This window comes from Stegostoma tigrinum, chromosome 25 (genome assembly GCF_030684315.1).
Source record: "Stegostoma tigrinum isolate sSteTig4 chromosome 25, sSteTig4.hap1, whole genome shotgun sequence".
Lineage (NCBI taxonomy): Eukaryota > Metazoa > Chordata > Chondrichthyes > Orectolobiformes > Stegostomatidae > Stegostoma > Stegostoma tigrinum.
In genome coordinates, this window is record NC_081378.1 from 3,015,698 (window position 1) to 3,041,427 (window position 25,730).

General features: G+C 45.0%; 1 protein-coding gene across 2 annotated transcripts in view; it reads right to left on the minus strand.

Moving 5' to 3' along the window:
- The window catches only part of elapor2b (endosome-lysosome associated apoptosis and autophagy regulator family member 2b), a 117,195-nt gene that overhangs the window by 37,915 nt on the left and 53,550 nt on the right, over positions 1–25,730 (minus strand). For both annotated transcript variants that reach the window (XM_059654817.1, XM_048554024.2), the window contains exons 5-8: positions 21,040–21,126; positions 16,644–16,749; positions 9,381–9,533; positions 1,551–1,639 (exon numbers count right to left, since the gene is read on the minus strand). In XM_059654817.1, coding sequence (XP_059510800.1) covers positions 1,551–1,639; positions 9,381–9,533; positions 16,644–16,749; positions 21,040–21,126 — 435 coding nt within the window. The remainder of the gene's footprint in view (positions 1–1,550; positions 1,640–9,380; positions 9,534–16,643; positions 16,750–21,039; positions 21,127–25,730) is intronic.

The following is a 25,730-nucleotide window of genomic DNA, read 5'->3' on the forward strand; positions in this document are numbered from 1 at the left end:
ATTGTAGGATATAGGGTGCAGGTGGGATGCTCTTCAGAGGGTCGGTGTCGACTTGATGGGCCAAATGGCCTGCTCCTACACTGTAGGGATTCCACAATTATGATATCTCCGAAAGAATTCTGGGCCAAGCAGTTGGCAAAGTTACAAAATGACTGTGAAATATGTGCTTCCATTCTATCTTATTAATGTTCCATTCAACGCAGCTTGATCAGGTGATTTAATCAAAGAATGATTTCACTGTCACATGTAGTTTACTTTTGCACAAACTGCACAGAGATCAGAGAGAGGAGGCGATAATGGCGCTCAACAAGTATCCCAGGCTAATTATCTGGGGGTTATGGGTTCAAGTCCTACCATGGCATATTGTGGAAATGTTAATCCAATTTTAAAACACTGGAATAGCAAACTGGACTAAAAATCCACAGTTGACAACCACAGTTGATCGCTGTAAAGCCAAATCATTCAGGTCCTTAACAGAGAGAATCCTTCCTTTAGGAAGTCTGCTGTCCTTACCTGGTCCGGCCTATATATGACTCCAGACCTACAATAATATGGTTGATTCTTAACTGGTTTGGGCAAATTAGTCTAAGCAGCACCAACCACAATCGCACAAATTAATAAAATAATTAATTTTACTTAAAATGCAAGTGATAAAATTAATAACATTTAAAAAACACAAACAAAGCCCTCGAAAAAAAAACTAAGGCTTCTCAAGAGCAACAAGAATATCCTCGAAAAGCTGAATTCACATCAGAAATTTGATGGATAGGACAAACGTAGCTATATTGATGCAATTAATCAAAATTTACACGGACATCAGACAGGGAAAGTGAAGGTCACGGTCCATATTTAAGAATGCAGCACTGCACTGTAGCACCTTGCCAAGGCTCCTGTTCATGCTTTCCAAACAAATTAACACTTCCATCCAGGATGACAAGGGTAGCAGATAAAAATGGACCTCTGAAAATTCCTGCCACTCACTATCCTGACTTGGCTGCTGGGTCAAAATCCTGGAAATTTCACCCCCCTCCCCACCAATAGACGTACCTATCGTACATGGGCTGCAGTCATTCAAGAAGGCAGATCACCACCTCCTTGAGATTTCTCTCTCTCTCTCTCTCTCTCTCTCTCTCTCTCTCTCTGCACCTTCTCTGCCACTTTAATATTGTGTTCTGCATTCTGTTCTGATACCCTGATGCACTTTGTTGGTAGGATCTGCCTGTCTAGCACACCAAACAGCACTTTTCACTGTAGCTTGGACCATGTGACAACAATAAATCAAACTCAAACTCAAACGAGGGGCAGACAATAAATGTTGACTCAACCAATGACAACTACATCTCGTAAAGTAATTTAAAACATTGCGCATTTATATCATGAGTCCATTATTTGACATTTGGCCCATCAAGTCCATACTGACCCTCTGAAGAGCAACCCAACTGCACCCTAGATCCTACAAATCATTGTAAAAGTAGGCTTGGAAATAAATTTCATAAGCGTATAAAAATTAGAGTTTATATTTAAGGGCTACTATTAGAAAAAGTACAAACCTTTCTCTCATTGTCACATTGTGAATGTATCTGAAAATAATCTCTCTCTGTACAAGGTGGGCGATCTTTGCACTCACTAGAGCCTTCATCTATAAAAACAGCAACAAGATTTTAAGAAGTAATTTAGCAACATTAGATCTTTTATTTATTTGAGAAACAATCATAATGGAAATTAACTGCTAAAGAATCCATTTTGAAAATGCACAATTCCAGATATCATTTTGTTTCTATCGTTAAAATTTTTAAACCTCTCAGCAATTTTAATGAAACTGTATGTGAAATGCATCACAAATCAATTGTATCATGATACTTCATCTCTTAACCATGTTAACAAAGAAAAATGCCACTGTCTCCCTACTCCCACATCATGTCTACCTTTTAAAGACCGGACATTGTCTTTTTTTCCCCTTTATTCATTCACAGAATGAGGGCGTCGCTGGCCAGGCAGCATTTATTGCAAATCCCTAATTGCCCAGAGGGCAGTTCAGAATCAACCACATTGCTGTGGGTCTGGAGTCACATGTAGGCTAGACCAGGTAAGGGTGGCAGTTTCCTTCCCTAAAGGGCATTAGTGAACCAGATGGGTTTCTCCCAACAATCAACAATGGATTCACAGTCATCATTAGATTCTTAATACCCAATGTTTATCAGATTCAAGTTCTGATATGGGAGGATTCAAACCTGCGTGACCAGAACATTGCCTGGGTCCCTGGATTAACAGTCCAGCAATAATACCATTAGGCCATCGCCTCCCCATAAAAACCAACTGGAAGTGCTGGAGAAACTCAGCAGATCTGGCAGCATCTGCGGAGAGAAAACTTGCCACACTTGAGATTTAATCCGTATTCTCTGCACATACTGTTAAATGTGTTGTGTTTCCCAGCATTCTCTGCGTTTGTTTCAGATTTCCATCATCCGCAGTATTTTGCCTTCATCATCTTTGCAAATCCCTACAACAAAGTAGTTGACAGTCCCAATTAAGGAGGAACTGGGAAGGAAGCATGACTCATCCTTCTGAATCTATTTCACTGTGTATGTGTGTTTCAATGCATTCCACTGCCTCATCCCTAATCCCACCAAATCATAGCTCCTGTTAAACTAAAAAGTGGCAGAGAATCATGTGATTGTCCTTGTATGATTTACACTTGGTCTGCACCATAAAATCCACTTTAGTTTAAACAGCAGCTTCATTATAAAAAACCTGACTTTGTTCGGCAGAAGATAGGAGTCAGAAATCAGAAGTAAGCTGCCACAATAAAATGTGAGGCTGGATGAACACAGCAGGCCCAGCAGCACAAAAGCTGACGTTTCGGGCCTAGACCCTTCAGAGAGGGGGATGGGGTGAGGGTTCTGGAATAAATAGGGAGAGGGGGGAGGCGGACCGAAGATGGAGAGAAAAGAAGATAGGTGGAGAGGAGAGTATAGATGGGGAGGTAGGGAGGGGATAGGTCAGTCCAGGGAAGACGGACAGGTCAAGGAGGTGGGATGAGGTTGGTAGGTAGGAGATGGAGGTGCGGCTTGGGGTGGGAGGAAGGGATGGGTGAGAGGAAGAACAGGTTAGGGAGGCAGAGACAGGCTGGGCTGGTTTTGGGATGCAGTGGGTGGAGGGGACGAACTGGGCTGGTTTAGGGATGCGGTGGGGGAAGGGGAGATTTTGAAGCTGGTGAAGTCCACATTGATATCATTGGGCTGCAGGGTTCCCAAGCGGAATATGAGTTGCAGTTCCTGCAACCTTCGGATGGCATCATTGTGGCAGTGCAGGAGGCTCATTTAGATGTCATCTAAAGAATGGGAGGGGGAGTGGAAATGGTTTGCGACTGGGAGGTGCAGTTGTCTATTGCAAGCCGAGCGGAGATGTTCTGCAAAGCAGTCCCCAAGCCTCCGCTTGGTTTCCCCAATGTAGAGGAAGCCACACCGGGTACAATGGACGCAGTATACCACATTGGCAGATGTGCAGGTGAACCTCTGCTTAATATGGAAAGTCATCTTGGGGCCTGGAATAGGGGTGAGGGAGGTGGTGTGGGGGCAAGTGTAGCATTTCCTGCGGTTGCAGGGGAAGGTGCTGGGTGTTCCCATTATCACAGTAAGCTGCCACACTTCAGTTCAAATCATATGGTCAACGTCAACAACCAATCATTTGGCTGTCTGCCCTAATATCATCTCACGGGGCACTGCGTCAAATCATGTTTGAGAATACTCTCAATGAGCACCTTGAGGCATGTTACTGCATTAAAGGCACTATATAAATGCAACTTGTTGCAACATCCATGGGCAGAATTTTGTGATTGATGGCAACGCAATGGTGCAGATTGCTGACCTTGGGGAAACTGCTCACAAGGAACTCAGCAATCTCTGACATGTGGATTTTCAATTCCCTGGCAGCAATTTATATCTGACACTGAGCAGTGATGCTGTCAGGGAGGTGATGATGCCAATGAGACTTTTAGTCCAGAAACCCAGGTAATGCTCTGGGCAACAAGGTACAAATCCTACTGTGTTGAGGGCATTCTGTATTTTGTTAAAAACCTGTAATTAAGAGCCTGCTGATGACCATGGAACGATTGTCAATTTTCATAAATCCTGCTGTCCTTATCTGGTCTGCCTACATGTGACTCCAGACCCACAGTAATGTCGGTGATTCTTACCTACCTGAACAAACAACTCATTTGCATCAAACTGATAAATTGTCTCAAAATTGGTATTGCTACAAGAAGAAAAACATGGCATCAACCCAGGCAGCAAAAATAACAACAACCTAAACATCTGCAGGCTAGTGCCTAAACTGGGAGAATTGTCTCATAGCCTTGGCAAATATCAGCCTGACATAGTCATAGTCACAGAATTGTACCTTACAGACAATGCGCCATACACCACCATCACCATCCCTGGATATGTCCTGTCCCACTAGCAGGACAGACCCAGCAGAGGGGGTAGCACAGAGGTATACAGTCGGGAGGGTGTTGCACTGGGAATCCTCAACATTGACTCTGAGCCCCATAAAGTCTCATGGCTTCAGGTTAAACATGGGCAAGGAATCTCCTGCTGATTACCACGTACTGTCCTCCCACAGCTGATAAATCCGTACTCCTCAATGATGAACATTATTTTGAGGAAGCACCGAGGATGGCATGGGTACAAAATGTGCGCTGGGAGGGGGTGGGTTTTCAACATCCACCACCAAGAGCAGCTCAGCAGCAAGCCTGCAGATCGAGCTGGTCGTGTCCCAAATGACATCGCTGCTAGACTGGGTCTGCGGCAGGTGGTAAGGGAATCAACAAGAGGGAAAAACATACTTGACTTCATCCTTAACTAATCTGCCAGCTGCAGATGCATCTGTCCACGACAGTAACACTAAGAGTGACCATCGCACAGTCCATGTGGAGACAAAGTCCGTTCTTCACTTTGAGAGCAACCTCCATCGTGTTGTGTGGCACTATCGCTGTGCTCAATGGGACAGACTTCAAACAGATCTAGCAACTCAAGGCTGGCCATCTATGAGGCGCTGTGGGCCATCAACAGCAGCAGAACTGTACTCCAGCACAATCTGTAACCTCATGGCCTGGCATATCCCCCACTTAACCATTACCATCAGGCCAAGGGATCAACCCTGGTTCAACAGACAGTGCAGGAGGGAATGCCAGGAGCAGCACCAGGCATGCCTGAAAATGAGGTATCAACCTGGCAAAGCTACCAAACAGGACTTGCATACCAAACAGCGTAAGTAGCAAGTGATAGACAAAGCTAAGTGACCCTGTAACCAACAAATCAGATCTAAGCTCTGCAGTCCTGCCACATCCAGTTGTGAATGGTGGTGAACGATTAAACAACTCACTGGAGGAGGAGGTTCCACAAATATCCCCATCCCCAATGATGGAAGAGCCCAGCACATCAGTGCAAAAGATAAGGCTGAAGCTTTTTCAGCAATCTTCAGCCAGAAGTGGAGTGAATGATCTATCTCGGCCTCCTCCAGTGGTCCCCAGCATTACAGATACCAGTCTTCAGCCAATTCCATTCACACCACACGATATCAAAATACAGTTGGTGGTACTGGGTACTGTAAAAGCAACAGGCCCTTACAGTATTCTGGCAATAGTAGTAAAGACTTGTCCTCCAGAACTTGCCGCTCGCCTAATCAAGCTCTTCCAGTACAGTTACAACACTGGATCGACAAAAGGTGTGACTGAGAAATTGATATCTGCAAAAATGTCAGGTTAAATGTAGGGATGTTGATTAGTAAGGGGATCAAGGGTTACAGGAAGGCGGCAGGAGAATGGGATTGAGAAACTTATCAGCCATGATCAAATCGCAGTCAGGCCCAACGGGCTGAGTGGCCTAATTCTGCTCCTATACCTCGTGACCTTATGGACCTGAAATGATGACCCTGCTTTCTCTCCATAGAAGCTGCCAGACCTGCCGGGTTTCTCCCACAATTTCAGCTTTTTATTTAAATTTGCAGCGTCCACTGTTCTTGGTTTCAAAACTAACAATTTACTGGCAAATTATGGGTCATAGCCATTGGGTGGCACTGTCAACCAAGTTCTTTGGTGCACTAATTTTACATAGAACATAACAGCACAGTACAGGCCCTTCAGCCTTCGATGTTGTGCCGACCTGTCACACCGATCTCAAGCCTATCTAACCTACACTATTCCATGTACGTCCATATGCTTGTCCAATGACAACTTAAACGTACTTAAATTATCTGTATATTTTATATATATACACATGCTTTGGGTCCATTTCTATGTTCAGTACTATTATAAACTGTTGCATTGTTTGTAAAAAACTATGCACTAATTAATGAAGAGTCAATTTATGTTCTAAGAGTTCCCATGGGCAATATTCAATGCTGCAATAGAAAGTCAATAACACACAAGGTCAATCTGCCAGTTTAAACAAACAGGAGTCTCGTGCTTACAAGCCAAAGGTATGATTAACTAAATGACAACAAAAAGACCAAACAGCCACTGTAACAACACCATCATGTTGCTGCTCTCGATGCTCCTAAGGTGGTCTTTCCTCAGCTACCATTGCTCGTGCAGGTCTAGCACCAGAGCTCAGTTTTGAAGGATGAGGGGGATCTGAGAGAAACTCACGGAATACGGAGAGGCCTAGATAGAGTAGACAAGAAGATGATGTTTCCAACAGTAGGAGAGATAAAGACCCGAAGGCACAGCCTCAGAGTGAAGCAATGACCCTTTAAACTGAGATGAGGAGAAATGCCTTCAGCCAGAGTGTGGGAAATCTGTGGGACTCAATGCCACAGAAGGCTGTGGAAGCCAAGTCATTGAGTGTATTTAAAACAGAGGTAGATAGGTTCTTGATTAGTACGGAGATCAGGATTATAGTAAGGCAGGAGAATGGGGTTGCGAAACATAGCAGCCAGGGTCAAATAGCAGAGCAGACTCTACGGGCTGAGTAGCCTAATTCTGCTCCTATCTCTGAAGGTCTTGTGGCCTGCTGTCATCTCCAATAGCAGGGAGAGAAGGCCGGGATATATATTTCGGCGTTGGGGGAAGAGAAAAGTGATCCAGGAAACGAATCAGTTCTTTTCCAAAATAGAGCATAAAACATAGAACATAGAACATAGAACATAGAACATAGAACATAATAGCGCAGTACAGGCCCTTCGGCCCTCGATGTTGCACCGACCTGTGAAACCAATCTGAAGCCCATCTAACCTACACTATTCCATTATCATCCATATGTTTATCCAGTGACTATTTAAATGCCCTTAAAGTTGGCAGTCTGCTACTGTTGCAGGCAGGGCATTCCACGCCCTCACTACTCTGAGCTGCCTTTTCGAGCCACTGCAGTCTTTTGAGAGTAGAAATCTCCTCATAATTCTGTTCGGGAGGGAGTTCCCTAATTTTGACCCAGCAACAATAATGCTGAATCCAGACGGGCTTTGGCAAATAAATACAGTGCCTGGGCTGTTTGCAAAATCTTGACTCAACATGACCAGAAGGAAAGGGAAGGAACAGGAGGACAGCAAATACAAATCTACATTTATGTTTTTTTTTGCAGTGCACAGACAGTTGAAGCTTGTACTGCAGTAATGCGAAACTGTTTGTGGGTGGTGTCAGATACACAACAATTGCACAGTACTGTTACTGGCACTCAGCTGCAGGGGTACAGTTCCATTGGCTTTGTGTAACAGATACAGAGAAAGGAAATGTAAAGGTTTGCAGTTATTCAATATTACTATTTTTAAATTTAAATTAGATAAAACGATGTAGAGAATTAAATCATTTTTAATGATGCAACAATAATTTATTTATTGTGATATAAATGAGGTAATGTTATTGGATAGGAAGAAATTTATACTTCATAAAGGTCACTGTTATAAAACTGAACTGAATTAAGCTTAACGGACTATTTGAATGCATGAGTCAGATGTTTCTCCTGACCTCCGTCTCAGTTTCATGAGCTCTTTAAATGACTTCAAAATTCATCTAACTATTGAAGTCATCTGAAATCTCAACTTCCTGCTGCAATTTAACACTGCACATTGTATTTACAAAAGTGTACATCATACTATATACATGACAGTGTACACACACACACACAAAAACACACACACACAAAAACACACACACACAAAAACACACACACTAAAACATGGGCAGCAGGAGTAGGCCATTAGGTCTCTCAAGCCTGCTGACCATTCGATAAGATCATGGCTGATCTGACCGTGGTCTCTATTCTAGTTTTCTCCCAATCTCCAATACCGTGATCTCCTTGTTAATCAATAATCTATCTGCCTCTGCCTTTAACCATTCCATGACCTATCCATCTTTCATCATTCTTTAGAAAAGAGAATTCCACACTCTCAAGAGCCTCTGATGGAAAATAAAAAAGTTTTCTCAATCTCCACCTTAAATGAGAAGTCCCTCCCTTTTAAATTGTAGTCCCTAGTTCTAGCCTCTCCCACAAGAGAGAACATCCTTTCAGCACCCAGCCTGCCAAGTCCTCTCAGTATGTTAGCTGTCTCAAAAACATCATCTTCTAAACTACAAAGGATACAGCCCAGCCTGATCAACCTTCATCCAGCAATCAGTTCAGTGAACTTCTCTGATATACAATTGTAATTACATCCTTTCTTAAGTAAGGAAACCAATACTGTGCACATTACTCCAGATGTAGTCTCACCAATGCTATGAGTAGCTATGAGAAATCTTCTCTACCTTTATATTCCTTGCTATAAACAGCGTTCCGTTTGCCATTCTAATCCCATGCTATTCATGTAGGAATAGTCTTTAATAAATACACAGTTGAGTTTTTGAAGTATGCTGTGATGTTGTTGTGACCTCAGTACTCATTTTAATAGGACTCTGCTAGAAGGTTGGAGCTTGTTCACCTCTGAACATGAAGGTCTCAGCTTTACCATTGCATACATATTTTGTTAATAAATGTCACTCAAGACAAACCTAGAAATCTGGCCTGAATTTGAATAAAGAACAGAAAATTCCATTGTAAACCAGTATCCATATGTTAACTGTTTATGATGCACGTTCCAGAACACCCAGATCCCTTTGCACTGCAGCATTCTGCAATCTCTCTTCAATTAAATAATACACTGTTTTTCTACGCTTTCTGCCAAAATGAGTAAGTTCATATTTTCCCGCATAATAGTGTTGTGTACACTGTGCATTTCAGAGGCAGTGGAAATAATACAGCATTCAGAATTCTAAACGCAGCAATCAATCATTAGAGAATGCTTTCACAATTCCCAGATGCATGGAAACCCCAGGAATTTGCACTGGGGAAATTGGGTAAAAAAACATTGAGTTATGCCCATTCAAATAATGTAATAAAAAGCAGCTATACCTGCGAACTGCTTGGTTTCATCACATTTCTGGCAGGAACTGGCTCCTCTTCCAGAAAACGTATTTCGAGGACAGGGCTTACAGATGGAAGAACCAGCAGTATCACTAAAAGTTCCAGGTTTACACAGGAAACATTCAGAAGTATAGGCTACACCTGTTGAAAATAACACAAGACATTCACTGTATATACCTTCACTGTACACTTTCTGTTTAAGCTCAAAGTAAACAGTTAGCCTTTCACCAAGTAAAGGAAAAAATAAAGTTCAGGCTATTTTTGTATCTTGTGGGCTTCTGAGGGAACTCAAACAGTAAATTGTAGATCAGCGAAAAAGCCTCTCTCTTTTTCTTGCATCCCACACCCAAATCTGAAAATGTCAGGCCAATGTTTTGGGTCACCAGCAAAACAGATTTATCAATGAACAACTCAACCTTATTAGAATCAAGAAAGTTAAAGAACAACTCAAACTCCAGAGGTTCGATGATTCTGAACTGGCTGTCATTCAGTGCCGGTTAGAACAACTCGAAAGTTTTATGATGACAGCTTGCACTGGATACACAGCACCAGGAGGGATTAATAAAACCTCTAAAAACCATTCCTACCTAAGATCTGAACTGGTTGGGAGAAGTCCAAAAGGGAAGGATATACACAATGAATGGTAGGTCCCTAGAGCGTACTGAGGAACAAAGGGACCTTGGCGTACAAGTCCACAGATCCCCAAAAAGTATCAGCACAGGTATACAGGGTGGTGAAGGAAGCATATGGGTTGCCTGCCTTCATTAGCCACCGAGTGAAATAAATGGGCAAAGGGAGTCTTGTTACAACTTTACAAAACATTGGTTAGGGATGGAATATTGTGTGCTGTGCTGATTGTTACACGATCGGAAGGACCCGATTGTACTGGAGGAGAGAGTGGAGAGGAGATTTACCAGGATGTTGTCTAGAATGAAAAGTCTCAGTTATGAGGAGAGACAGGATGGGCTGGGTTTGTTTTGCTTAGAGCAGAGGAGACGGTTGAGGGGTGGGGGGGGTGATCTCATTGAGCTGTGCAAAATTATGAGAGGCACAGACAGACTAGTTCATGAGAATTTGTTTCCCCATGGCAGTGTCTAAGACCAAAGGGCATAAGTCTAAGGTGAGGAATAAGTGGTTTAGACAGGATCTAAGACAAACTTCTTTCACTCAGAAGGTGGTAGAAATGTGGAACGTGCTGCCAGGCAGGGTGGTGGAAACAGGTACTCTCACATCACCTCAGAAGCATCTGGATGAGCACTATACATTTGAGTTTAGGAGGATGAGAGGGGATCTGATTGAGACGTATAAAGATTATTAAGAGATTGGACAATCTGGAGGCAGGAAGCATGTTTGCGTTGATGGGGGAGTCCAGAACCAGAGGACACAGTTTAAAAATAAGAGATAGGCTATTTAGAACAGAGTTGAGGAGAAACTTCTTCACCCAGAGAGTGGTGGATATATGGAATGCTCTGCCCCAGAAGGCAGTGAAGGCCAACTCTCTGGATACTTTCAAGAAAGAGATAGATAGAGCTCTTAAAGATAGTGGTATCAAGGGTTATGGAGATAAGGCAGGAACAGGATACGGATTGTGGATGATCTGCCATGATCATAATGAATGGTGGTGCTGGCTCGAAGGGCCGAATGGCCTACTCCTGCACGTATTGTCTCTTGTCTATTGTCTTAAACTGCAGGGCAGTGTAGGATTATGGACCAGGTACAGGTTTATGGATTAGTATAGCTTAGTGTTTGGTGGTTGGCAGAGCCATGTTGGGCCATAGGGCCCGTTTCTATGGTGAAGGTTGGAGAGTAGCCTGGAGCATTTTCCTGAGATAAATGCAGCTATATGTTGCAGCAACCGCTAATTGTGAACTGTGGTTTTGAATAAGGTTGTGCAATGAGTATGAAGCTGGGTTATCTATCACTGACTTGATCAGAATAACTCTGCTTGTTTTCACACTGGAGCTGCAGAGTCACACCTAAGGAGAGAGGTTGCAACCTTGCCCTCCATGGAGGTCTGAGAAGGGAACATCAGGGGTTGTGTTGGCTCTGGAAAAAGACTCACCTCCTTTGCGTATACCTCTATCATTGAGCGCTGAACAAGGGAATGTCTTGATGCTCCAGCAATAAGGGCCCTTTAGTGGACAATTAATGGTTAGTTTCCCAACTGAGATTTGATAGGGAGCCACGTTAGAGGTTATTGTGCGGATTGAAAGGTAGAGGTATGGGTGTGCATGCATGCAAGATTGGCTGGCTCACAGGAACACAGAGTAAACGTGAACAGGTCTTTTTCAGGTAGGCCAGATGTAACGAGTGGGTTTCCACAAGGATCTGCGCTTAGACCTCAACTGTTTCCTTTTTAGATGAAGGGTCAGAAGGCACAGTCACCACGTTTATGGACCATACAAAGAGAGAAATGAAAAAATTAGTTGTGAAGAAGACATAAGGAGTGTACAGAAAGATATTATAGATTAAATGGATTGACAAAGAGAAAGCAAATGAAGCATAATGTGGGAAACTGTGAAATTGCCCATTTGAAAGAAAACTTTTTTTTTAAAAAATCCTATCCAGATGGTGAGAGATGACAGCGCTCCACAATGCATTGTTGCGAAGTTGGGTAGAATACTTGTGGATTAGGAGGCAGGACGTTAGAATTTGGTGTTTGTAAAATGTTAGGGGAGAAAGCAGTGCAACTTTAAAGGATGATGTGTTTTCTCTATGCTTAGAGATTTAGAAAGGACCTCTGTGAGCAGCTTTGAAGTTTGCAAGTACACAGAGAGCACACAAATTGAATCATCTGTATCAAAAGGCCACAGTTAGCAGGCCAAGCAGTCCTCCGACACTTCCGCCATTTACACTCCGACCCCACCACCCAAGACATTTTTCCATCCCCTCCCCTGTCTGCTTTCCGGAGAGACCACTCCCTCCGTGACTCCCTTGTTCGCTCCACACTGCCCTCCAACCCCACCACACCCGGCACCTTCCCCTGCAACCGCAGGAAATGCTACACTTGTCCCCACACCTCCTCCCTCACCCCCATCCCAGGCCCCAAGATGACATTCCACATTAAGCAGAGGTTCACCTGCACATCTGCCAATGTGGTATACTGCATCCACTGTACCCGGTGCGGCTTCCTCTACATTGGGGAAACCAAGCGGAGGCTTGGGGACCACTTTGCAGAACACCTCCGCTCAGTTCGCAACAAACAACTGCACCTCCCAGTCGCAAACCATTTCCACTCCCCCTCCCATTCTCTTGATGACATGTCCATCATGGGCCTCCTGCACTGCCACAATGATGCCACCCGAAGGTTGCAGGAACAGCAACTCATATTCCGCCTGGGAACCCTGCAGCCATATGGTATCAATGTGGACTTCACCAGTTTCAAAATCTCCCCTTCCCCCACTGCATCCCTAAACCAGCCCAGTTCATCCCCTCCCCCCACTGCACCACACAACCAGCCCAGCTCTTCCCCCCCACCCACTGCATCCCAAAACCAGTCCAACTTGTCTCTGCCTCCCTAACCGGTTCTTCCTCTCACCCATCCCTTCCTCCCACCCCAAGCCGCACCCCCAGCTACCTACTAACCTCATCCCACCTCCTTGACCTGTCCGTCTTCCCTGGACTGACCTATCCCCTCCCTACCTCCCCACCTACACCCTCTCCACCTATCTTCTTTACTCTCCATCTTCGGTCCGCCTCCCCCTCTCTCCCTATTTATTCCAGTTCCCTCCCCCCATCCCCCTCTCTGATGAAGGGTCTAGGCCCGAAACGTCAGCTTTTGTGCTCCTGAGATGCTGCTTGGCCTGCTGTGTTCATCCAGCCTCACATTTTATTATCAAGCAGCTGATGTGTTGTTTTTAAATCAAGACAACAAATTTTGAATTTAGCCAAACAATTTGAACCAGGCATTTTGATACTAAAAACTAATTAAATTCAAATCAGATTATTTTTTGACAAGTTAGGACCAATCCTATTATAAGAAATTGACATGTCATCTCGGGTATAAAAAGAGGAGCAGATGGGCAAAGATAGGAGAACTAACTGCCATCTACCGGAGTTAATAACTCTCAGCTCTCATGAGACAATCACTGGCTCTCATAGTCTCCTCTTAAGTTTTAGAGAAAGCACCATCTAAAAATCAAAAAGGTACTAAATGACACAAAGGAGTTAATATTCCTGACAGAACATTCAACAGAGAAGGGGCAGAAGATTCAGGAAGACATGTATCCTGGCTGTATGTTCGAGAGACTAAATTCAATTTTATTTTATGTAAGTGGGACTTGGATTGATTGGACTAGCATACTACTAGAATCTTGTTTTATTCAGGAATAGTTAGCAGGGGTTTATTCGGTTTGTTAATAGTTTAGTTAATTTCTTAACTGTTAGAGATAGATACATAAATTGTTACTTGTTGATTGTAAAGTGAGAGTGTCAGGGATTTCTTTCAGTTAACCATTAGATGTTGATGAAAGGCAGGCTACACCACTTTTCTCTGTCTAGGTGGTTTGGTTTCAGTTCTCAGAGTGGCCAACCTCTGCTTTCTACCTCTGCTTTCTAACAGCTTGAAACTCTAAGGGATAATATGCAGGTACATCAAGTAGGAAAGCTAGTAGAATGTTATCATTTAGCACAATCATACAATCCCTACAGTGTGGAAGCAGGTCATTCAGCCCATCGAGTCCACGGAATCCCATCCAGACCCACCCTCCTATCCTATCACTATAACCCTCCATTTCCCATGGCTAGCCCACACATCCCTGAACACTACAATGAATTTAGCATGGCCAATACACCTATCTTGCACAGCTTTGGACTGTGGGAGGAAACCGGAGCACCCAGAGGAAACCCACGGGGAGAACGTGCAAACTCCACACAGACCATCACCTCATCATGAAACCAAACTTTTGGTTTCCCAGGGGTGTGAGCAACAATGCTAACCACTGAGCCACCGTATCACCCCAAAGGGGATAATGCTTCAGTTAATCAAAGTTTTGGCGAGATTGCATTTGTAAAACTGTGAACAGTATTGGTCATTTTATTTAAGGAAAGACATCAATGCAATGCAGGCAGCTCAGAGAAGTCTTATTAAACTAAAGCCTGGAATGGTCACTTCGTATTATGAAGCAAGGGTGGACAGGATGGGTTTATAGTCACTGATGATCAGTAAGAGGATACTTCATTTAAACAAAAAAAAATCCTGAGCACTTTTAATGGGGACCCTCCAATGGTGCAGATACAGGGGCATTTGGAAGAACAGATAGGGACCAAATGGAACAAAAACAAAGTTTCTAGAAAAACTCAACAGGTCTGACAGCATCTGTGGAAGAGAAAATAGAGTTAACACTCTAAGGAAGGGTCACCGGACCCATTTTCTCCTCCACAGAAGCTGCCAGACCTGCTGAGCTTTTCTCACAACCTTGTTTTTGCTCCTAATTTACAGCATCCACAGTTCTTTTGGTTTTTATTAGGGAACAAATAAGTAGTTTCCAAACCCACCTATCCCACTTATCTCCAACTCCCAGCTCCTCGCGAACCCCACTCCACAACAAAATGATTAAAATCACTTGTTTTCTCACCACTGGGACCCCACAAGGGCTAAGTGGACCTTTAATGCCCAGAATTTGAAGGCCTCTGATTGGCCTGCAGTTTCATGTGATGCAGGTCACCAGAGTCAAGGCGTGTGATACGGCGAGATACTCGCTCTCACTCACCAACCAGCTCTCAATGATCTGCCTGGTGAGTGACCAGGTGAGTTCTCTCATTGATGGTGGTGGTGGGTTAGTCACTAGCTAACAGGACAGTCTCAGTCAGAAAGCTGCATGGCATAAATCCCCCAAATTGCATTTAAAACAAACAGTCAGCTATAACGCCAAGCAAGTTTCATGCAGGTTTTACATGCAAACCGGAGGTTTTGAGAACAATAGAAAGTCGAATTGTGAATCGAATTAATTTCCAGATTTATCGCTACCACTACATGAATGGCACAATCTTCCCATTAATAATTAATTAATTGGTTAATTGTACCTGCATCTACCATCTCCTCCAGAAGTCGGTTAATTGGTGGGTTTTGGAACATGTCCCACTTCTTTCAAATTTATACATCACACTGGGACTTCTTTCACTGGAACATAGGAGGTTGAGGGTGGCCTTATTGACATTTATAAAATCAGGAGGGGCTCAGATTAGGTGCCTTTTCCCTAGGGAGGGGGATTTCAAGATTGAGGGGTTATTGTTAAGGTGAGAGGAGAAATATTTAAAAAAGACATGGGGGGGCAATTTCTTTACAGAGAGTTGTTCGTTGGTGGAATGAACTTCTGGAGGAAATGGTAGGTGCTGGTACAATTACAATGTTTAACAGACATTTGGATAAGTTCATGAACAAGAAATGTTTGGAGAGATATGGGCCAAGTGCAGGCAGGTGGGACTAATTTAGTTTGGGATAGTGGTCGGCATGAACTGGTTAGACCAAAGGGTCTGTTTCTGTTCTGTATGGCTCTATAAATAGGCAATGCAGGCTGGGCCCGGAAATATTGCCCATTGCTGACCTTCCTTCAGCAGGGAATGACAAGCCAAGCCACTTTTTTTGACTAATACCAAGTGTTGTGCTTGGCCACTTCAGAGGTAATTAAGAATCAACCACATTGCTTTGGGTCTGGGGTCAGTCACATGTAGGCCACAATGGAAGAGGACAACAGATTTCCTTCCCAAAGGAAATCAGTAAACCGGTTGGGTTTTGACAAATATCTGGCCATCCCTTGGTTACCATTAACAGCACTAGCATTTTATTCCAGATATATTTAACTTATCTTATATTCCTCAGCTGCCTTGGTGAGGTTCGAACTCATGCCTCTGGATGACTTATTATGGAATGTAAACATTTTGCTCCCACACCCAGAAAAGGAAAATTCATTATGATTGATTATGAAAGGAGAGAGGATGTGGAGCTGTTACCTGGAGGCGAACCTGAAACTAAGACCCGTAAAAATGTTTTCTTACCAATGCTTGCTGAGCAGGGATGGTTATAATGCAAATGACAAGGATGGAAATTAGAGAAAATGCTTAAAAAGTAATATTAGCTAGATCATAATAACCAAAAATGCAATAAATTCAGTTTGTTTAATTCCATAAATTGTACAATGATTACCAATATATCAGTGCACAAAATACTAATTCTGAACAATACTTTTAAATTGAATAACTCAGTCTGTTATATACAACAAAATCTTCTCTCAGGAATCTTGCAAAACTTACCTTCAATACGGATGTTTTTCACAAGAACTGGATTGGTTATTTTTGTACCCAACATAATTGCTGTGGTTCTCCAGTACAGGACATTTGTTCCAGTATTCAAATCCATCTACAGAAAGAATTGTTCAAGAAATTAAATGTACCTTTTCACTGTCGTAATTGACTTTTCACAAGGTTAGCTTTCAAACTGGAAAAGACGTTTGAAGTGCAACAAAAAGATTTTAAAACAACCATTGCTACTTTTAGCAAAGGTGCTCATTAAGTTTAAACATCAAGAGGATTAACTTGAGGGTTGCAGACAGAATGAGTTGTAATAGGATCAACTATTCATCAGTTACAGAACATGCTGACTCTTCCAATTCCAGCAGCATGACGACACTTACTCTTTCAATGGCAATTTAAGACTTCCAATCAGAACTCAGCTGAAAATCATGATCTACATGGCCTAAACTTAGCCAAGACAAGTATCATTTAAACGAATCAGTCCTGAAGTCACCTACTTGTGCTGGTTACTAATCCGTCTCAATCCACCCAGTCAGTCACTAATGAACTTGCCTGTCTTCATCGCTAACCACTCCAACTGTAATTCATCCCTCTTCCACCATCTCTCTCTTTCCCCTCATTCTGCCAGCTGCCAGATTCCTTATTCTCTTGTAAACACCTCTCTCTCTGCGCTTGCATCAATCTCCTCAAATCCCAGAGACAGTTGGAACTGCCGATGCTGGAGATTCTGAGATACCAATGTGTGGAGCAGGATGAACACAGCATGCCAAGCAGCATCACAGGAGCACAAAAGTTGATGTTTTGGGCGTCGACCCTTCTTCAGAAATGGTGGGGGGGGGGTGGGTCTGAAATAAATAGGGAGAGAGGGGGAGGCAGATAGAAGATGGACGGAGGAGAAGATAGGTGGAGAGGACACAGACAGGTCAAAGAGATGGAGATGGATCCAGTAAAAGGTGAGTGTAGGCGGGGGGGTACGGAGGAGACAGGTCAGTCGAGGGAGGATGGTCAGTTCAAGGGGGCAGGATGAGGTTACTGGGTAGGAGGTGGGGGTGGGGTTTGAGGTGGGAGGAGGGGATAGATGAGAGGAAGGACGGGTTAGGGAGGCGGTGATGAGCTGTGCTGGTTTTGGGATGCGGTAGGGGGAGGGGAGATCTTGAAGCTTGTGAAATCCACATTGATACCAGTGAGCTGCAGGGTTCCCAAGCGGAATATGAGTTGCTGTTCCTGCAAACTTTGGGTAGCAGAGTTGAAATGGTTCGCGACTGGGAGGTGCAGTTGTTTAGTACGAACTGAGCGTAGGAATTCTGCAAAGCGGTCCCCAAGTCTCCACTTGGCTTCCCTGATGTAGAAGAAGCCACAACAGGTACAGCGAATGCAGTACACCACATTAACAGAGGTGCAGGTGGACATCTCCTTGATGTGGAAAGTCTTCTTGGGGCCTGGGATGGGGGTGAGGGAGGAGGTATGGGGGCAGGTGTAGCACTTCCTGCAGTTGCAGGGGAAAGTGCCGGTTGTGGTGGGGCTGGAGGGGAGTGTGGAGCAGACAGTGGAGTCCCATACACAGAGTGGTCCCTCCAGAAAGCACATAAAGATGGGGAGGGAAAAATGTCTTTGGTGGTGGGGTCGGATTGTAGATAGCAGAAGTGTCAGAGGATGATGCATTGAATCCAGATTTGGTGGGGTGGTACATGAGGACGAGGGGGATTCTCTTTTGGTTGTTATTGCAGGGAGGGGGTGTGACGGATGAGTTACGAGAAATGTGGGAGACACTGTCGAGGGCATTCTTGACCACTGAGATGGGAGGAGGTTGTGGTCCTTGATAAACAAGGATATTTGGGATGTACGGGAGTGAAATGCCTCATCCTGGGAGCATATGCGGCAGAGGCGAAGGAATTGGGAATATGGGATGGCATTTTTGCAGTAAGGTGGGTGGGAGGAGGTATATTCTAGGTAGCTGTGGGAGTCGGTGGTTTCCAGAGATGGAGACAGAGAGGTCCAGGAAGGAGAGAGACGTATTAGAGATGGTCCAGATGAACTTAAGCTTGGGGTGAAAGGTGTTGGTGAAGTAAATGAACTGTTCGAGCTCCTCGTAGGTACACGAGGCAGTGCCGTTACAGTCATCAACGTAACGGAGACAATGGGGTCGACCAGGGCAGTCAGTCCAGGTCCTATCTCGGCTCCATAAACCCCACCTCTTCCTCCGTTACATTGATGACTGTATCATTGCCACCTCGTGCCCCCACGAGGAGCTCGAACTGTTCATCCACTTCACCAACACCTTCCACCCCAACCTTAAGATCACCTGGACCGTCTCTGATACCTCTCTCTCCTTCCTGGACCTCTCCGTTTCCATCTCTGACAACCACCTGGAAACCGATATCCATTTCAAGTCCACCAACTACCACAGCTACCTGGAATACACCTCCCCCCATCCACCTTCCTGCAAAAATGTCATTCCCTATTCCCAAATCCTTCGCCTCCACTGCATCTGCTCACAGGATGAGACATTCCACTCCCAGACATCTCAGACGTCCTCATTTTTCAATGACCACAACCTCCACCCCACTCAGTGGTCAAGAACTCCCTCGACTGTCTCCCCCATATTACCCGCAAATCATCCCTCAAACCCCCTCCCTGCAATAACAACCAAAGCAGAATCTCCCTCATCTTCACGTACCACCCCACCAACCTCCAGATCCAACGCATCATCCTCTGACACTTCTGCTATCTACAATCCGACCTCACCACCAAAGACATTTTTCCCTCCCCACCCTTTTTTGCTTTCTGGAGGGACCACTCTGTCTGTGACTCCCTTGTCCGCTCCACAGTGCCCTCCAGCCCCACCACACCCGGCACTTTTCCCTGCTACCGCAGGAAGTGCTACACATGCCCCCACACCTCCTCCCTCACCCCTATCCCAGGCCCCACGAAGATTTTCCACATCAAACAGATGTTCACCTATACATCTGCCAATGTGGTATACTGCATCCGCTGTACCCGGTGTGGCTTCCTCTACATTAGGGAAACCAAGCGGAGGCTTGGGGACCACTTTGCAGAACACCTCCGCTCAGTTCGCAATAAACAACTGCACCTCCCAGCTGCGAACCATTTTAACTCCCCCTCCAATTCCTCAGACGACATGTCCATCCTGGGCCTCCTGCAGTGCCACAACGATGCCACCCGAAGGTTGCAGGGACAGCAACACTTGGGAACACTGCAGCCCAATGGTATCAATGTGGACTTCACCAGCTTCAAAATCTCCCCTCCCCCTACCACATCCCAAAACCAGCCCAGCTTCTCCCCGCCTCCCTGACCTGTTCTTCCTCTCATCTATCCCCTCCTCCCACCTCAAGCTCCATCCCCTCTCCTGCCTACTAACCTCATCCCGCCCCCCTGACCTGTCCATCCTCCCCGGACTGACCTATCCCCTCCCTACCTCCCCACCTACACTCACCTTTACTGGCTCCATCCCCACCTCTTTGACCTGTGTCTCCTCTCCACCTATCTTCTCTTCTATCCATCTTCAATCCGCCTCCCCCTCTGTCCCTACTTATTTCAGAACACCCTTCCCCCGCCCCATTTCTGAAGAAGGATCTAGGCCTGAAATGTCAGCTTTCCTGCTCCCCTGCTGCTGCTTGGCCTGCTGTGTTCATCCAGTTCCGCACCTTGGCATCTCCTTAAATCCCAGTCCTATGAGGAAGTTTTTGATAACTCTTTCCAGTTTTTCAATTGCCACCTTGACATCCAACCATCTTTACAGCTTTGCGATTTGGTTTCCAGGCTGAAGACACGATATGAATTTTATCTCCAAAATGATCAATTGCCATTTTAAAACCACTGAATGCCAGTGAACTATCCCAACTGAGAAGTTGTTTATGCCAACTCAGGTAAATTCAGACCAGGGAGAAACCAAAAGGAGTGCAACATTGCTCATTTAGAAAACAGATTCTGAAGATCAGTGTGTTTATAGGTTGATTTGAACAGATACAAATAATTTCTCACCTAGAGGCATGAAGCCTGCACACAGCAGGAGAGGTCATTATTAGACAGAAAACGTCCACTTCATCTCTTGATAAATAAATTTAAAATTAACTATTTCAGTATTTTAAGCAATTTGCTCTTGCTTAGAAGCAAATTCAATGCTTTTCTCTCTACAATTGCTCTTCTACTCACTGAAATATATTCCCATTTTTTTTTTTGCAAAATTCCTGTTCTAAATAATGCATTTTAATTTGCAAGCTCTGAAAAGGATCTTGTAGCATCTTCCATTCCAAACAGAACAGGGTTCAGTTTTATTCACAACAACCTTTCTTTTACCACGTCATTCTGGAACATTGGAAAAAGAAACTTTTTCCAATCTTGTGTTTTGAACCGTCAGGTGCTATGTCCCACTTACTGAATATTTTTTCCATTCATCCCTCTCTGTTTTAGACACCCATCTTTGTTCTGCCATATCTGTATCCTGACACCGATCATTTTGTACCTGGAAATAACAGATTTGGAAATAAAGAAGTGTGAAAAAAAAAAGTATATTTCTTTTCACCACTTCAAGGAAAAAAACATTTTTCATACAATATTAACATAGCATCATAGACACATAAACAAAATAATATTTAGGGCTCTCACAATGATTTGGTTAGTGCTTACAGAGAGTTTTGCTTTGTCATGTCCACGCTGGGTGAGTCTGCGGAGTGGTCCATGAACTGCGAATCTGTTCAGCTCAATTTCTGATGTGTTTCAATTTAAAGGAATTGGCTGCAGTTCTTGTTCATTTGCATACTCATTGGAAAAGGACAATCAAGCAGCAAGAGTAACCACTTGTCTAAGTTACAGTTACAGAAGCCAATGAATGAGCTAACATCTTGAGTTTTGTTAAATGCTGAAAGTGTCCATTCCCTTATGGGTGAAGAGCATGAGGGGGTAAAGAATTTATAACAACCTACAAGGCACTTTTTCTCTTTCTAATACGGCCCTTCTGGGCTAATCTTTACTTTTTCATCAACTGGATTGAGATCAAGTTACTGCACATCCTGGTCCAGGAGGAAGAACACAGAACAGTACAGACCCTTTGGCCCACGAAGCTGTGCTAAACAATCCTCGGTGGGTAGGATCAAAGGAAAACCCCAAGATGTTCTATGCTTATGAGAGGAACAAGAGGATGGCTAGAATGAGGGTAGGGCCGATCAGGGATAGTGAAGGGAACTTGTGCGTGGAGTCACAGGAGGTCCTTAATGACTATTTTGCTGCAGTATTTACCAGTGAGAGGGATCTTGACATTTGTGAGGACAGCATGTAACAGGCAGATATGCTCAAACAGGTTGATGTTAGGAAGGAGGATATGCTAGAAATTTTGAAAAACATGAGGATAGATAAGTCTCCTGAGCCAGACGGGATATACCCAAGGTTAATATGGGAAGCGAGGGAAGAGATTGCTGCCCCTTTGGCAATGATCTTTGCATCCCCAGTGTCTACTGGAATAGTACCAAGTAATTGGAGGGTGGCAAATGTCTTCCCTTTATTCATGAAAGGGAATAGGGATATTCCTGGGAATTATAGACCGGTCAGTCTTACTTCTGTGGTGGGCAAATTATTGGAGAAGATTCTGAGAGATAGTATTTGAGATTATTTGGAAAAACACTGTTTGATTAGAAATAGTCGGCATAGCTATGAGGGGGGCAGATCATGTTTCATAAGCGTTATTGAATTCTTTGAGGATGTGACAAAACACATCGATGAAGGTAGAGCAGTGGATGTGATGTATATGGATTTTAGCAAGGCATTTGATAAGGTTCCACATAATAGGCTCATTCAGAAAGTACGGAGGCATGGGATTCGGGGAAATTTGACTGTCTGGATACAAAACTGGCTGTCCAATAGAAGACAGAGGGTGTAGCAGATGGAAAGTATTCAGCCGGGAGCTCGGTGACCAGTGGTGTGCCACAGGGATCTGTTCTGGGACGTCTGCTCTTCGTAATCTTTACAAGTGACTTGGATGAGGAAGTGGAAGGGTGGGTTAGTAAGTTTGCCAATGACATGAAGGTTGGTGGAGTTGTGGACAGTGTGGAGGGCTGTTGTAGGTTGTAACGGGACATTGATAGGATGCAGAGCTGGGCAAACAAGTGGCAGATGGAATTCAACCCAGAAAAGTGTGAAGTGATTCATTTTGGAAGGCCGAATTTGAATGCAGAATACAGGGTTAATGGTAGGATTCTTGGCAGTGTGGAGGAACAGAAGGATCTTTGGATCCAGGGCCATAGATCCCTCAAAGTTGTGACCCAAGTTGATAGGGTTGTAAAGAAAGCATATGGTGCCTTGGCTTTCATTGGCAGGGGAATTGAGTATAAGAGCTGCGAGGTTATGTTGCAGCCCTATAAAACCCTGGTTAGACTACACTGGGAATATCGTGTTCAGTTCTGGTCACCACATTGTAGGAAGGATGTGGAACTTTAGAGAGGGTGCAGAGGAGATTTACCAAGATGCTGCCTCAACTGGAGGGCAGGATTTATGAGGAAAGGTTGAGGGAGCTAGAACTTTTATCATTGGAGCAAAGCAGGATGAGAGGTGACTAAGATGATGAGAGGCATAGATAGAGTGGATAGCCAGAGACTCTTTCCCAAGGCAGAAATAACTATTAAGAGGGAACATAAGTTTAAGGTAACAAAATGTGAGGCTGGATGAACACAGCAGGCCAAGCAGCATCTCAGGAGCACAAAAGCTGACGTTTTGGGCCGCATGGGCCCCAGCTATGCCTGCCTCTTTGTAGGTTACGTGGAACAGTCCATCTTCCGCACCTACACAGGCCCCAAACCCCACCTCTTCCTCCGGTACATTGATGACTGTATCGGCGCCGCCTCTTGCTCCCCAGAGGAGCTCGAACAGTTCATCCACTTCACCAACACCTTCCACCCCAACCTTCAGTTCACCTGGGCCATCTCCAGCACATCCCTCACCTTCCTGGACCTCTCAGTCTCCATCTCAGGCAACCAGCTTGTAACTGATGTCCATTTCAAGCCCACCGACTCCCACAGCTACCTAGAATACACCTCCTCCCACCCACCCTCCTGCAAAAATTCCATCCCCTATTCCCAATTCCTCCGCCTCCGCCGCATCTGCTCCCACGATAAGACATTCCACTCCCGCACATCCCAGATGTCCAAGTTCTTTAAGGACCGCAACTTTCCCCCCACGGTGATTGAGAACGCCCTTGATCGCGTCTCCCGCATCTCCCGCGACACATCCCTCACACCCCGCCCCCGCCACAACCGCCCCAAGAGGATCCCCCTCGTTCTCACACACCACCCTACCAACCTCCGGATACAACGCATTATCCTCCGACACTTCCGCCATTTACAATCCGACCCCACCACCCAAGACATTTTTCCATCCCCTCCCCTGTCTGCTTTCCGGAGAGACCACTCTCTCCGTGACTCCCTTGTTCGCTCCACACTGCCCTCCAACCCCACCACACCCGGCACCTTCCCCTGCAACCGCAGGAAATGCTACACTTGTCCCCACACCTCCTCCCTCACCCCCATCCCAGGCCCCAAGATGACATTCCACATTAAGCAGAGGTTCACCTGCACATCTGCCAATGTGGTATACTGCATCCACTGTACCCGGTGCGGCTTCCTCTACATTGGGGAAACCAAGCGGAGGCTTGGGGACCGCTTTGCAGAACACCTCCGCTCAGTTCGCAACAAACAACTGCACCTCCCAGTCGCAAACCATTTCCACTCCCCCTCCCATTCTCTTGACGACATGTCCATCATGGGCCTCCTGCACTGCCACAATGATGCCACCCGAAGGTTGCAGGAACAGCAACTCATATTCCGCCTGGGAACCCTGCAGCCATATGGTATCAATGTGGACTTCACCAGTTTCAAAATCTCCCCTTCCCCCACTGCATCCCTAAACCAGCCCAGTTCATCCCCTCCCCCCACTGCACCACACAACCAGCCCAGCTCTTCCCCCCCACCCACTGCATCCCAAAACCAGTCCAACCTGTCTCTGCCTCCCTAACCGGTTCTTCCTCTCACCCATCCCTTCCTCCCACCCCAAGCCGCACCCCCAGCTACCTACTAACCTCATCCCACCTCCTTGACCTGTCCGTCTTCCCTGGACTGACCTATCCCCTCCCTATCTCCCCACCTACACCCTCTCCACCTATCTTCTTTACTCTCCATCTTCGGTCCGCCTCCCCCTCTCTCCCTATTTATTCCAGTTCCCTCCCCCCATCCCCCTCTCTGATGAAGGGTCTAGGCCCGAAACGTCAGCTTTTGTGCTCCTGAGATGCTGCTTGGCCTGCTGTGTTCATCCAGCCTCACATTTTGTTATCTTGGAATCTCCAGCATCTGCAGTTCCCATTATCTCTGATAAGTTTAAGGTAATTGGAGGAAGGTATAGGGGAGATGTCAGAGGTAGGTTCTTCACACAGAGAGTGGGGGGTGTGTGGAATGTGCTACTGGCAGTGGTAGTGGAGTCAGATACTTTAGAGTCATTTAAGCTACGCTTGGATAGGCACATGGAGGATAGTTAAATGTAGGGTATGCAAGGTAGTTTGATCTTTGTAGAATATTAGATCAGCACAACATCGTGGGCCAAAGGGTCTGAACTGTGCTGCACTGTTCTATGTTCTAAGTTCTATTCTGACTGAAGGTGACATTATCTCCTGTAAGCAGCCTCTTCTCCACCAGTACCAACCTTACCTCCCCATAATGAAACAAGCATGGTTCCAGGATGGGGAACAAGGTTAGGGCCACCAAGGACAGGCATGCCGACATTCCAGGTGTGTAAGGCTTTCTCTGTTTAAGATTTAAGGTGAACCCTTTTCAAAAAAAAGACAGAACCCTTCAACAGATGCTGTCATCTTTAGATGTCAGCTGAAATCATGAGAATTACGCAGGCACTGAACAGTATACTCTAACAATCCACAAGCAATATCTGATTATATTCTGAGCTGCACCATTAATGATCTTGAATAACCAGAACTGGCCCATGCTGTTACAAAAAGGGCAATTGTGTTTTGATTGATTTTGTGATATATCAGAGTTTAATTGTACCTCAATTAGCTGGCATCATTTGAATCTA